At 41.8% G+C, this 14,133-nt stretch overlaps 1 protein-coding gene across 3 annotated transcripts in view; it reads right to left on the bottom strand.

Moving 5' to 3' along the window:
• Positions 1-14,133, bottom strand: part of LOC126293467 (uncharacterized) — a 203,385-nt gene that overhangs the window by 32,644 nt on the left and 156,608 nt on the right. For all 3 annotated transcript variants that reach the window (XM_049986710.1, XM_049986709.1, XM_049986711.1), the window contains exon 3: positions 145-277. In XM_049986710.1, the coding sequence (XP_049842667.1) occupies positions 145-277 (133 nt within the window). The remainder of the gene's footprint in view (positions 1-144; positions 278-14,133) is intronic.

The raw sequence follows: 14,133 nt of genomic DNA on the forward strand, positions 1-14,133 counted from the left end.
GAAGGATGTAGGTGGCAGTAGTTATTTGTAGATGAAGAGGCTGCTGCAGTATGGAGTAGCTTGGACGGGTGAGACGAGCCAGACTTCAGAGTGGGGACCACAGAACAGGACACCATTTGAAGGGTCTGTGGTGGTGCGCCTCACCTCGTCTATGTCCTGGACTTCATCTGGAGGCTCCAGCGGGTCGAGGCCGTCGTCGACGACTGCGTGTCGCAGCTTCACCAGGAAGTCGTCCACGTACCCACCGTATGAGCGCTGGCTCCAGAAACTTCCGTCCCTGCAACAGTAGAAAGGAAACGAATACTGCCGATTCTGCTTCTGTAACTTCGTGTGTGTCACGTTTAGCGCCACCACGAGCTCCGATTCCTCAGTAAGGCACTCATCCTATTCCCTATGCCAATCTTCACCACGATTGCTCATTAACACTTGTTTTAGTTTGTCACCATTTCCCCATGAGGAATCTGGAAGCTTTAGCTCGGGACAGGAGCCTGTAGAGCAACTGTGGATCAACTTTGAAAGAATAGTTGACCATAAACTAGAGATGAGTACCCTGTGGAACAATTCATAATGGGAGGGCCCCTACATGATATACATATACTGTAAAGAAACTTCTGAAGGAACAGCGACTACTTCATAATAGGTATAAAACAATGAATATAACTATACAGGGTGGTCCACTGATAGTGACTGGGCCAACTATCTCACGAAATAAGCATCAAACGAAATCACTACAAGGGACGAAACTCGGTGGTCTCGCGGTTCTAGGCGTGCAGTCCGGAACCGTGCGACTGCTACGGTCGCAGGTTCGAATCGTGCCTCGGGCAAGGATGTGTATGATGCCCTTAGTTTAGTTAGGTTTAAGTAGTTCTAAGTTCTAGGGGACTGATAACCACAGCAGTTGAGTCCCATAGTGCTCAGAGCCATTTAAACCATTTTTTTGAAGCGGGAAACCAGATGGCGCTATGGATGGCCCGCTAGATGGCGCTGCCATATGTCAAATGGATATCAACTCCGTTTTCTTTAAAATAGGAACCCCCATTTTCATTACATGTTCGTGTTGTACGTAAAGAAATATGAATTTTTTAGTTGGACCACTTCATTCGCTTTGTGATAGATGCCGCTGGAATAGTCATAAACGTATACGTACGTGGTATCACGTCACATTCCGCCAGTGTGGACGGTATTTGCTTCGTGGTACATTACCCGTGTCAAAATGGACCGTTTACCAATTGCGGAAAAGGTCGATATAGTATTGATGTATGGCTATTGTGATCAAAATACCAAAAGGGCCTGTGCTATGTATGCTGCTCGGTATCCTGGATGACATCATCCAAGTGTCCGGAACGTTCGCCGGATAGTTACGTTATTTAAGGAAACAGGAAGAGTTCAGCCACATGTGGAACAACAACCACGACCTGCAACAAATGGTGATGCCCAATTAGGTGCTTCAGCTGCTGTCGCGGCTAATCCGCACATCAGTAACAGACAACTTGCGTGACACTCGGGAATCTCAAAAACGTCGGTGTTGAGAATGCTACATCGACATCGATTGCATCCTACCATATTTCTATACACCAGGAATTGCATGGCGACGACTTTGAACGTTGTGTACCGTTATGCCACTGGGCACAAGAGAAATTACGGCGCGATGACAGATTTTTCGCACGCGTTCTATTTAGCGACAAAGCGTCACTCACTAACAGCGGTAACGTAAACCGGTGTAATATGCACCATTGGGAAACGGAAAATCCACGATGGCTGCGACAAGTGGAACATCAGTGACGTTGGCGGGTTAATGTATGTTGTGGTATTATGGGAGGAAGGATAATTCACCCCCATTTTATCGATGACAATCTAAATGGTGCAATGTATGCTTCCCACGTAATGTTCTACCGATGTTACTACAAGATGGTTCACTGCATGACAGAATGGCGATGTACTTATAACATGATGGATGTCCGGCACATAGCTTGCGTGCGGCTGAAGCGCTATTGAATAGCATATTTCATGACAGGTGAGTTGGTCGTCGAAGCACCATACCATGGCCCTCACGTTCACCGGATCTCACGTCCCCGGATTTCTTTCTGTGGGGAAAGTTGAAGGATATTTGCTGTCGTGATCCACCGACAACGCCTGACAACATCCGTCAGTACATTGTCAATGCATGTGCGAACATTACGGAAGGGGAACTACTCGCTGTTGAGAGGAATGTTGTTACACGTATTGCCAAATGCAGTGAGGTTGACGGACATCATTTTGAGCACTTCTTGCATTAATGTGGTATTTACAGGTAATCACGCTTTAACAGCATGCTTTCTCAGAAATGATAAGTTCACATAGGTACATGTATCACATTTTAACAACCGAAATAAAATGTTGAAACGTACCTACAATCTGTATTTTAATTTTAAAAACCTACTTGTTACCAGCTTTTCGTCTAAAATTGCCATATGTTTGTGACTATTACAGCGCCGTGTATCACAAAGCGAAAAAAGTTGTCCAACTAAGACATTCATATTTCTTTACGCACTACACCAATATGTAATAAAAAAGGGGGTTCCTATGTTTTAAAAACGCAGTTGATATCCGTTGGACCTATGGCAGCGCCATCTAGCGGGCCAATCATAGCGCCATCTGGTTTCCCCCTTCAAGCTAGACAAGTTTCGTTCTTTGTAGTTATTTCGTTTGACGCTTATTTCGTGAGATATTTGGCCCGGTCATGATCAACGGACCACCCTGTAGATAGAGAGATGGGCCGGGTATGATCAACGGACCACCCTGTAGATAGAGAGATGCTGAATGAAACGCTTTTGGAAAGAAGTCAAAAGAGCAATGCTTGGAGCCATCAATGACTGATGTAGCGGAACATTGTCAAATGACCTTTCACAAAAGTAAAAGAAATTCTGGTCGTACGAAAAGGCAGTCACTGGCGGAGGAAACAGCAATTAGAATTCAGGGTCACAAAGCAAAACGTTCCTTTTCAAAAGAAAAATGAGTGATATGAGTATTCGTGTCACTGTCGTTGAGAAACATCTGAAATCGTTAAAATTGAATAAAGCTCCACGGCTTGATGGAATCTCTATCAGATGCTATTCTGACATTTGCGGCCGAGATAGCTCCTCTTTCAAGTAGCATCTATGGCAGATCCCTAGTAGCTAAAAGAAGGCACAGATCCCACTTATCTACAAGAATAGTAGTAGAAGTGATCCACAAAACTACCGTCCAATATCCGTGACGTCGATTCGTTGTACAATCTTAGAACATGTTCCAGGCTCAAATATAATGAGATAACTTGAATCGAATGGCCTTGACACTACCAAGTAGCATTTATTTCGAAAATATAGGACACCCATCTGACACGACATCCGGAAAACCATGGACCAAGGCGGTCAGGTGGATGTAGTATCCCTCGATTTCCTAAAAGCATTTGACTCAGTAACACACCTAAGCTTATTATCAAAAGCGCACTCATATCGTGTATCAGAAGGAATATATGACTGGATTGAGGGCTTTTTGGCAGGGACACTGCAGCAAGGTACCGTAGGTGAAGTCTGATCGTCAGGTGTAGAAGTAACGTTGGGTGCGCCCCAAGCAATTGTGTTGGGACCCTTGCTGTTCATATTGTGTATTAACCCTTAATGCTCTAGTGGGGTCCTGGAGAACCTAGACATCTACATCTACATCTACATCCATACTCCGCAAGCCACCTGACGATGTGTGGCGGAGGGTACCCTGAGTACCTCTATTGGTTCTCCCTTCTATTCCAGTCTCGTATTGTTCGTGGAAAGAAGGATTGTCGGTATGCTTCTGTGTGGCCTCTAATCTCTCTGATTTTATCCTCATGGTCTCTTCGCGAGATATACGTAGGAGGGAGCAATATACTGCTTGACTCTTCGGTGAAGGTATGTTCTCGAATCGTTAACAAATGCCCATACCGAGCTACTGAGCGTCTCTCCTGCAGAGTCTTCCACTGGAGTTTATCTATCATGTCCGTAACGCTTTCGCGATTACTAAATGATTCTGTAACGAAGCGCGCTGCTCTCCGTTGGATCTTCTCTATCTCTTCTATCAACCCTATCTGGTACGGATCCCACATTGTTGAGCTGTATTCAAGCAGTGGGCGAACAAGCATACTGTAACCTATTTCCTGTGTTGTCGGATTGCATTTCCTTAGGATTCTTCCAATGAATCTCAGTCTGGCATCTGCTTTACCGACAATCAACTTCATATGATCATTCCATTTTAAATCACTCCTAATGAGTACTCCCAGATAATTTATGGAATTGACTGCTTCCAGTTGCTGACCTGCTATATTGTAGCTAAATGATAAGGGATCTATCTTTCTATGTATTCGCAGCTCATTGCACTTGTCTACATTGAGATTCAATTGCCATTCCCTGCACCATGCGTCAATTCGCTGCAGATCCTTCTGCATTTAAATACAATTTTTCATTGTTGCAACCTCCCGATACACCACAGCATCATCTGCAAAAAGCCCCAGTGAACTTCCGATGTCATCCACCATGTCGTTTATGTATATTGTGAATAGCAACGGTCCTATGACACTCCCCTGCGGCACAGCTGAAATCACTCTTACTTCGGAAGACTTTTCTCCATTGAGAATGACATGCTGCGTTCTGTTATCTAGGAACTCCTCAATCCAATCACACAATTGGTCTGATAGTCCGTATGCTCTTACTTTGTTCATTAAACGACTGTGGGGAACTATGTCAAACGCCTTGCGGAAGTCATAAATACGGAATCTACCTACGATATGAATACAATACATAGTATGTGAACGTTTGTGCGAGGATTTAGAGAAGGAACTGCAGTGCGGTCTTCCTCTGTGAAACAGCTTTGGAAAATGGTGTTTAGTACAGAAAATGATTTAGAGAACCTGGCAGTGCTATGTGATGCTACAGAGAGACTTTCACTTTCCCGAGAAGGAGTTTTTTTGCTGTGCTGTCCAGATAGTAGTGGAAGAGTTGTAGAGGAACAGGAGGGAGTGCAGTGATTGAGAAGACGATGGAACAGACACAGAATAGAGTCTACAATTATCAGCCCGTAGCCACGATAATCGTATGCTGGTGTGGTACTGTCAAAATACAGGTTTTCGAGTACAAATGAATGGCTATATTCATGCCTTAAATTATTTTCATTCTAAGCGTTATTTCCTCGGGCTTTCTTTAGTGTTCTTTCTGGCTTTTTTCTTTTCCGCTACAGTTTCTGCCTCGATGCCTTTAGTATCACAATTTTTTTCTCTAAGACCATAGAGAAATAGTTTTAGTTATCGTGCCCCTTTTTCCTCTTAACATCTTTTACAAATTTATTTCCTAGAGGTTTCTCCTTATTTATTGTATTATCTCCCCATTCTCCTTAAGTCTCAGCAGCCTTCTACAACACTAAATCTCTAATGCATTTATTTTCTTCTTTTTCCATTTTGACACTATTCATACTTTTGCGTTCTACACGTATGTTCTCAGTTTTTTCTCCAAGTTTATGTTTGGTTCTGCTATGATTATGGAATATAGTCTAATTAAGTCAGGTGATGCTGAGGGAATTAGATTAGGAAATGAGACACTTAAAGTAGTAAATGAGTTTTGCTATTTGGAGAGCAAAATAACTCATGATGGTCGAAGTAGAGAGGATATAAAATGTAGACTAGCAATGGGAAGGGAAAGCGTTTTTGAAGAAGAGAAATTTGTTAACGTCGAGTATAGATTTAAGTGTCAGGAAGCCATTTCTGAAAGTATTTGTATGGAGTGTAGCCATGTATGGAAGTGAAACATGGACGATAAATAGTTTGGACAAGAAGAGAATTGAAGCTTTCGAAATGTGGTGTTACCGAAGAATGCTGAAGATTAGATGAGTAGATCACATAACTAATGGGGAGGTATTGAATAGAATTGGGGAGAAGAGGAGCTTGTGGCACAACTCAACTATAACAAGGGATCGGTTGGTAGGACATGTTCTGAGGCATTAAGGGATCACCAATTTAGTACTGGAAGGCAGCGTGGAGGGGAAAAATCGTAGAGGGAGACCAAGAGATGAATACACTAAGCAGATTCAGAAGGAAGTAGGTTGCAGTAAGTACTGGGAGATGAAGAAGCTGGCAGAGGATAGAGCAGCATGGAGAGCAGCATCAAACCAGCCTCAGAACTGAAGACAACAACAACAACATGATTATCTTGGCCAGGAATGTCCTCTTCGCCTCTGTTAATCTGCTTTTTATGTCTTCCGTTATTTTACTTGTAAGGTGGCAAGGATTTGTTCAGATATTCCTACCATGTTTTCCCCGATTTTGCTAAGTTCGTCCCTTATCTCACTGTTCCTTGACACTTTCGCCATTTTTTGAATCACTCTCAATCCGTGCCCTGGGACTGCATGCAAGGCAAAACGTGAAGGTGTACCAAAAAGGCTTTTGTGCCTATTCACCATTACGTTATCACGCAAACATGCCACAATTAAGACTTCATAGACTATGCGGCTGCTTCAAAGTCCCAGAGAGAATTCTTGAGGCAAACCCCTTTTGGAATTCAATTGGTACTGAGAAGACTACCTGTAGTAACTGTTTAAGCCGTCTCGACATACTCAAGAACTTCATGGAAAATAAAAAACTCTGAGCGAAAGAAATACACTACAAGACAAAAAGAATACAACAGTGCACAACGAAGTAGCAATCCGAAAGAGACGAACGTCGATAGACGTGGTGTATACGTGCAGGCAAACAAATAATTGCAATTTCAGAAAAATTGGATGATGTATTCTAGAGAAAGTACTTTAGAAATTCAGCAAATCAGTAATGCAGTGGCCGACCTCTGCTCTTTATGCAAACAGTTATTCGTCGTGGCATTGATTGATATAATTGTTGGAAGTCCTCATGAGGGATCGTGCTAAGTTCTCTCCATTTGGCCCGTTATATGGTTAAAATTGCAGGCTTCGTTCGAAGGCCCTGCCCGTAGTGCTCCAAAGATTTTAAACTGGGGAGAGATGCTGCGACCTTGCTAGACGAGGTAGGGCTTGGTAGTAGAAACTCTTGCCGTGTCTGGACGGCCGTTATCTTGCTGAAATGTAAGTCAGGATGACTTGCAATGAGGTGTAAACAAAACGGTCTACGTACATCTACATGTACATCTATACTCTTCCAACGACTATGAAGTGCATGGCAGAAGTCTATCCCACTATACCAATTATTATGGTTTCTTCCTGTTCCATTCACGTATGGAGCGCAGGAACAATCATTATTTGAATGCCTTTGTGCGTGCAGTAATTATTCGAGTCGTATCGTGACGACCACTACGTGAGTGATACCTAGAGGGTTTTAATATATCGCTAGAGTCATCATTTGAAGCCGGTGCTTGAAACTTTGTTAACAGATTTTCTAACAAGGGAACCTCCCCATCGCACACCCCTCAGATTTAGTTATAATTTGGCACAGTGGATAGGCCTTAAAAACGGAAGACAGATCAATCGAGATAACAGGAAGAAGTCGTGTGGAACTATGAAAAAAATAAGCAAAATATACAAACTGAGTAGTCCATGCGCAAGATAGGCAACATCAAGGAGAGTGTAAGATTTGGAGCGCCGTGGTCCCGTGGTTAGCGTGAGCGGCTGCGGAACGAGATGTCCTTGGTTTAAATCTTCCTTTAGTGAAAAGTTCAATTTTTTATTTTCAGACAATTATTATCCGTCCGTCCGTTTTTTTTCATCACTTTTTGGGAGTGATTATCACATCCACAAGGAAACCTAAACCGGGAAAGATAGAAGAATCTTTTTACCCATTCGCCAAGTTAGGTGGGTCAACAACATATTCCTGTAATGTGACGCACATGCCGTCACCAGTGTGGTATACAATATGAAAGATAGAAGAATCTTTTTACCCATTCGCCAAGTTAGGTGGGTCAACAACATATTCCTGTAATGTGACGCACATGCCGTCACCAGTGTGGTATACAATATATCAGACGTGTTTTAGTGTTTAAGAATCGGTTGACCTATGACCTTGCGATCAAATGTTTTCAGTTCCCATTGGATAGGCACGTCCTTTCGTCTACTAATCGCACGGTTTTGCGGTGCGGTCGCAAAACACAGCCACTAAACTTATTACAGTGAATAGAGACGTCAATGAACTAAGACCAAAAAAGAAAACTTTCCACTCGAGGGTGGACTTGAACCAAGGACTTCTCGATCCGCAGCCGCTCACGCTAACCACGGGCCCTTTTTTTTTTCAGCTGCCCTCCTCAGTTCACACTGTTCTTGATGTTCCCTATCTTGCGCATGGACTACTCGGTTTGTATATTTTGCATATTTTTTCATAGTTCCACACAACTTCTTCCTGTTTTCTCGATTGATCTGTGTTCAGTTTTTCAAAGCCTATCCACTGTGCCAACTTATAACTAAATCTGAGGGGGGTGCGATGGGGAGGTTCCCTTGTAAGGATAGTTTACGTCTATCATCAAGAGTCTTCCAGCTCAGTTCCTTCAATATCTCTGTGACACTCACACGTATTAAACCAACCTGTGACCATTCCTGCTCCCCTCCTCTGTATACGTTCAATGACTCCTGTTAGTCCTATTTTGTGCAGGTCTCACACACTTCAGCAATATTCTAGAACCTGTCGCATGAGTGATTTGTAAGCAATCTCCTTTGTAGATTTACTACACTTTCCCAGTATTCTACCAATAAGACGAAGTCGAGCACTTACTTTACACGCAACTGATCCTTCGTGATCATTACATTTCATAACTCCACAAACTGTTACATACACGTATTTGTATACGTTGTCTGATTAAAACAATTTTACTTTTGTGAAGTGGACAAATTAACGTTTCTGAACGTTGACAACAAGTTGCCAATATCTGCACCGCTTTGAAACTGACTGAATATGCATTCAGCTCTTTTCAGTCAGTAATTAATTATGAATAACTGCATCATCTGCAAAAAGTTACTGTTAATATTGTCTGTGAGGTCGGTAACCCCTAACTACTGTAGTGAAATGGTTATACGCTTCTACTCTAGTGGGGTCTAGGAGTACCCCAATAAGTTAAACGAAACTGTAATTTAAATAAATTTTATTTACCACTGAAAATTATAAACATTTTTACGCATTTGAGATATGATTACAAACAATTTTGGCACACTGAAAATCTGTGAACTGGACAAACATATTTTGATCATTTTTCACACACTATTTTGGTTTTCTTTTCCGCATTTCTCGCACACATGTAGCATCTTGCTTTCCTCATAGTTTGTGACTCTGAAGATGTTGAGGCAGGAGGAGTACTACCAAGCTTAACAACAACGTCTCTCACTGAATCCACGATATAGGGGTAGGACATCTCGACATTGTATATGGCGTTTTGCTAAATCCACTCCAAGCCTCTGTAGCACTGCTCTTCTTTTTAAATCATCAGTTTGATCGATTTGTTTGGTGTACTAAAGTAAAACAGCAGTATTGACTCCAACTATGTTTAAAATGGCATAAAATGCAGACATTGGCCATCTGCGTGCTCGCCGTGATACCGAATACTTCGGGCTCCTTCTTTTGTGGCTTTGTAATCAAGGGTCATTTCAGTTTTTCTGAGTACTAATTTTCTGATCGTGATGCGTATATGAAAGCAACCAACAGCAACCATAAGAACAAATAGCCTTTCCTTCGTTATGCCCAAATAATGCATATACTACTGCGCGCTTTTTGTTTGGTTTGAATTCTCCTTTAGAGAGCCTAAGTCAACTTTTTGGCTTGCAGTTGATCACAGATTTCATGTGACATGACCCAATTGTCTACTGTCACAGTTCAACTGATTCGCTCCGTTACTGTTATTAATTTCAAAACATCTTGTGTTGGAATTGGTAACAACAGGTGTACCGGTACGAAATGAGCCTTTTTTTCTGAAATTGAAACACCAATTTCGAATTCAAAAGTAAAAACATTTTATTCAAAGAACTGACCATTGCTTTCTATACATTTTGATTACATTTCTGGCAAATTGTTGACACCACGCCAAGAGAAATGTTCGTCTTTTGAAGCAAACCTATCAGGCACCCAATTTTCGACTTCTTCGTAGGAATTGAAGTGTTCCTCAGCCAATGCGTGTCCCATTGATGAAAACAAATGGTAGTCGGAAGGGGCCAAGTCTGGTGAATACGGCGGGTGAGGTAGCAGCTCCCAGTTTTGATTGTATCCGGAACCAGTTTTGCTTTGTGTGCAGGTTCATTATCGTGTAATAAAATTACTTTGCCATGTCTTATAGCCCATTCTGGTCTATTTTCGATCAATGCATAGTTCAAATTGATCATTTGTTGTCTGGAGCGATTAGTATTCACAGTTTCACCGGGTTTTAGAAGCTCATGATACACCACACCTTTATGATTCCACCAAACACAGAGCATTGTCTTCTTGCTGAATCTATCTGGTTTTGCATTCGATGTTGACGGTTGTCCTGGATTAACCCATGTTTTTTCCCGTTTAGGATTCTTAAAATAAATCCATTTTTCATCGCCAGTAACAATTCGATGCAAACTTGATTTTCTTTCATGTCTTTGAAGCAAAATTTGACAAATGGCTTTTCGCTTTTCCATCTGTCTTTCATTCAATTCAAGCGGCACACTTTTGGATCTTTCCTATAGCTTTCAAACGGTCAGAAATTGTATGTTGTGCAACATTTAGCATTGCTGCCATTTTCTTCTGACTCAAAGTATCTTCTTCATCCAATATTGCTTGCAATTCGGCGTCTACGACCTTTTTTGGTGATCTTCCACGTTCTTCATTTCTTACATTAAAATCATTATTTCTGAACCGTCGAAACCATATTTTGCATGTTGCTTCTGATAGAGCATGATCGCCATATGTCTCGACAAGCATTCGATGCGATTCTGCAGCACTTTTTTTCGAAAACGGTTCAAATGGCTCTGAGCGCTCTTGGACTTGACACCTATGGTCATCGGTTCCCTAGAACTTAGAACTACTTAAACCTAACTAACCTACGGACATCACACACATCCATCCCCGAGGCAGGATTCGAACCTGCGACCGTAGCAGCACATTTTTTTCAATTTAAAATAAAAAAATTATGTTTTCCGCAAATCATCACTTTCTGGCACAAAATTCGACATTGTTAACGCGATGAAAACATATGATGTTGTTTGTTCCATGACTTGATGTATATTAAATATCTTTGAAAGATGTCATACCAACCAAAGAAAACAAAATTAAGGTTCATTCACAACAAATGTTCCCTATCGACACAATTGTATCTGAACGTTCATTTCATACCGGTACACCTGGTATACTTTTATTTGTCCCTTTGCCTGTGTAGACAAATGCAGTGCATAAATAGAACGTGAATCACGAAGGCACACAACTGTGAGGCCGTATTTGGCTGGCTTCTTAGGCATATACATGCTAAATTTGCACCTACCACGAAAGGGTACTAACATTTCATAGATTGTCACGTACGCTCCTGGAGTATAATACTTTTGACATTTGTCTATAAAGTGTTCCTTCACATCTCTAAAAGCTGCAAGTCTGTCATCTCTTGTAGCAGCACAATGGAATCGGAAACAAGACAAAATGAATAAAAGTCTAGAAAGTCTCATAGTTTCTCGTAACTCATCACGACCTTTTCCATCATTAGAAGAGGTCCAGCAACATATTCGTGATTAGATTTCATTATTACAGATAAATAAAGCAAACATAGAAATGCTCTCAGTTCTATTGTATCTAGCTGCTTAATGAATGGTGATTGGGGAAGCTCTGTATTTGTTGGACATGTCATATACCTTGACGTTTGTATCGGTGAGTATTAGTTGTAAAAAATGAGCAGTTCCCAAGCAGAAAACATGTCAGTTGAATCAGGCGTTTTTGCTTTACATCTATATTGCGAGCACGCTTACGAGTTATAGGGGGAACTTCTTTTGACCACCTGTAGCTCTACTTTTTTCTAAAAAAAATATTTGTCAGCAGAAGCCCTAATACACGCCTCTTTGATTCTTCACAGCTACTTTCTGATGTAAAAAAGGAATCATGATGACTTATTATACATTTATCCTCATCTGCTGTGCTCTCCTCATCAGGTTGCAAAACCGCAGGATCATTCACTATTCTTTCAACTCATCATCTGTTAATGACTTCGGTGATGCCATTCTGAAAATTAATGCAGACACACTAACATAAACTTAAAAATTGTCCTTATCACAGAAATTTTGCCCTTTTCGAAGTACTCTAAGACTTCAGTCGCGTAAAATACTAATTGGGATAATGAAAAACAACTTACCTTAAAACTCTAGTGAGGTATTTTGAGACGTCTCTCTCTTTATCTCACAAAATATTACCGGAAACACTGCATCAAACACTCCGCGTTAAATGACATCACTTCATCGAAGACTACAAACAACACAGGCGCCATCTGTTATCCATCTGGCTGACATCTAAATAAGTGTCCAAGGAATAAAAAAGCAACTGGAATCACCCAACAGAGGAAAGTCCACTGGACCTGACGGGATACCAATTCGATTCTACACAGAGTACGCGAAAGAACTTGCCGCCTTTCTAACAGCCGTGTACCGCAATTCTCTAGAGGAACGGAAGGTTCCAAATGATTGGAAAAGAGCAGAGGTAGTCCCAGTCTTCAAAAAGGGTCGTCGAGCAGATGCGCAAAACTATAAACCTATATCTCTGACGTCGATCTGTTGTAGAATTTTAGAAAATGTTTTTTGCTCGAGTATCATGTCGTTTTTGGAAATCCAGAATCTACTCTGTAGGAATCAACACGGATTCCGGAAACAGCGATCGTGTGAGACCCAACTCGCTTTATTTTTTCATGAGATCCAGAGAATATTAGATAGAGGCTATCAGGTAGATGCTATTTTCATTGACTTCCGGAAGGCCTTCGATACAGTTCCGCACTCTCTCCTGATAAACAAAGTAAGAGCCTACGGAGTGTCAGACCAGCTGTGTGGCTGGATTGAAGAGTTTTTAGCAAACAGAAGTAAGCTCTGGCGTGCCACAGAGAAGTGTTATGGGACCATTGCTTTTCACAATATATATATAAATGACCTAGTAAATAGTGTCGGAAGTTCCATGCGTCCTTTCGCGGATGATGCTGCAGTATACAGAGAAGTTGCAGCATTAGAAAATTGTAGCGAATTGCAGGAAGATCTGCAGCGGATAGGCACTTGGTGCAGGGAGTGGCAACTGACCCGTAACATGGGCAAATGTAATTGTATTGCGAATACATAGATAGAAGGATCCTTTATTGTATGAGTATATGATAGCGGAACAAAGACTGGTCGCAGTTGCTTCCGTGAAATATCTGGTGGTATGCGTACGGAACGATTTGAAGTGGAATGATCATATAAAATTAATTGTTGGTAAGTCGGGTACCAGGTTGAGATTCATTGGGAGAGTACTTCGAAAATGTAGTCCATCAACAAAGGAGGTGGCTTGCAAAACACTCATTCGACCTATACTTGAGTATTGCTCATCAGTGTGGGATCCGTACCAGATCGGGTTGACGGAGGAGATAGAGAAGACCGAAAGAAGAGCGGCGCGTTTCGTCACAGGGTTATTTGGTAAGCGTGACAGCGCTACGGAGATGTTTACCAAACTCAAGTGGCAGACTCTGCAAGAGAGCTCGCACGGAGGCTTTCAGACAGTCGTTCTTCCCGCGAACCGTACGCGACTGGAACAGAAAAGGAAGGTAATGACAGTGGCACGTAAAGTGCCCTCCGCCACACACCGTTGGGTGGCTTGCGGAGTATAAATGTAGATGTAGAATCCGACTTTTAGGAAATCATCCTCAGAACATCATAGAAATCAAATTACTGCGTGGTCCACCTTCTACAACAATAACCAATTCTCCTGGAATCCGTGCAGTTCACTCTCTCAAATCCTCTCTCTCCCAGAACTTTCCAGTGCCCACTCCGGTACAGTTCTCTGTTTACAGTCTGTTCTTTCTTAACAGCCATTGTCTACTATTATGTCAATATTTTTCTTTTTTTTCTTTTTCTTTCTACTTTTTCATAGGTGTTCAATATGCCCCCCCCCCCCCCCCCCTTCAGATGCATGTCGTATGTCAGTGCGGTATTCAAATCGTTCGCACACTGGAGCATGCATGTCTCGAGTTAGAGCTT

The sequence above is a fragment of the Schistocerca gregaria genome, chromosome 10, assembly GCF_023897955.1.
Source record: "Schistocerca gregaria isolate iqSchGreg1 chromosome 10, iqSchGreg1.2, whole genome shotgun sequence".
Lineage (NCBI taxonomy): Eukaryota > Metazoa > Arthropoda > Insecta > Orthoptera > Acrididae > Schistocerca > Schistocerca gregaria.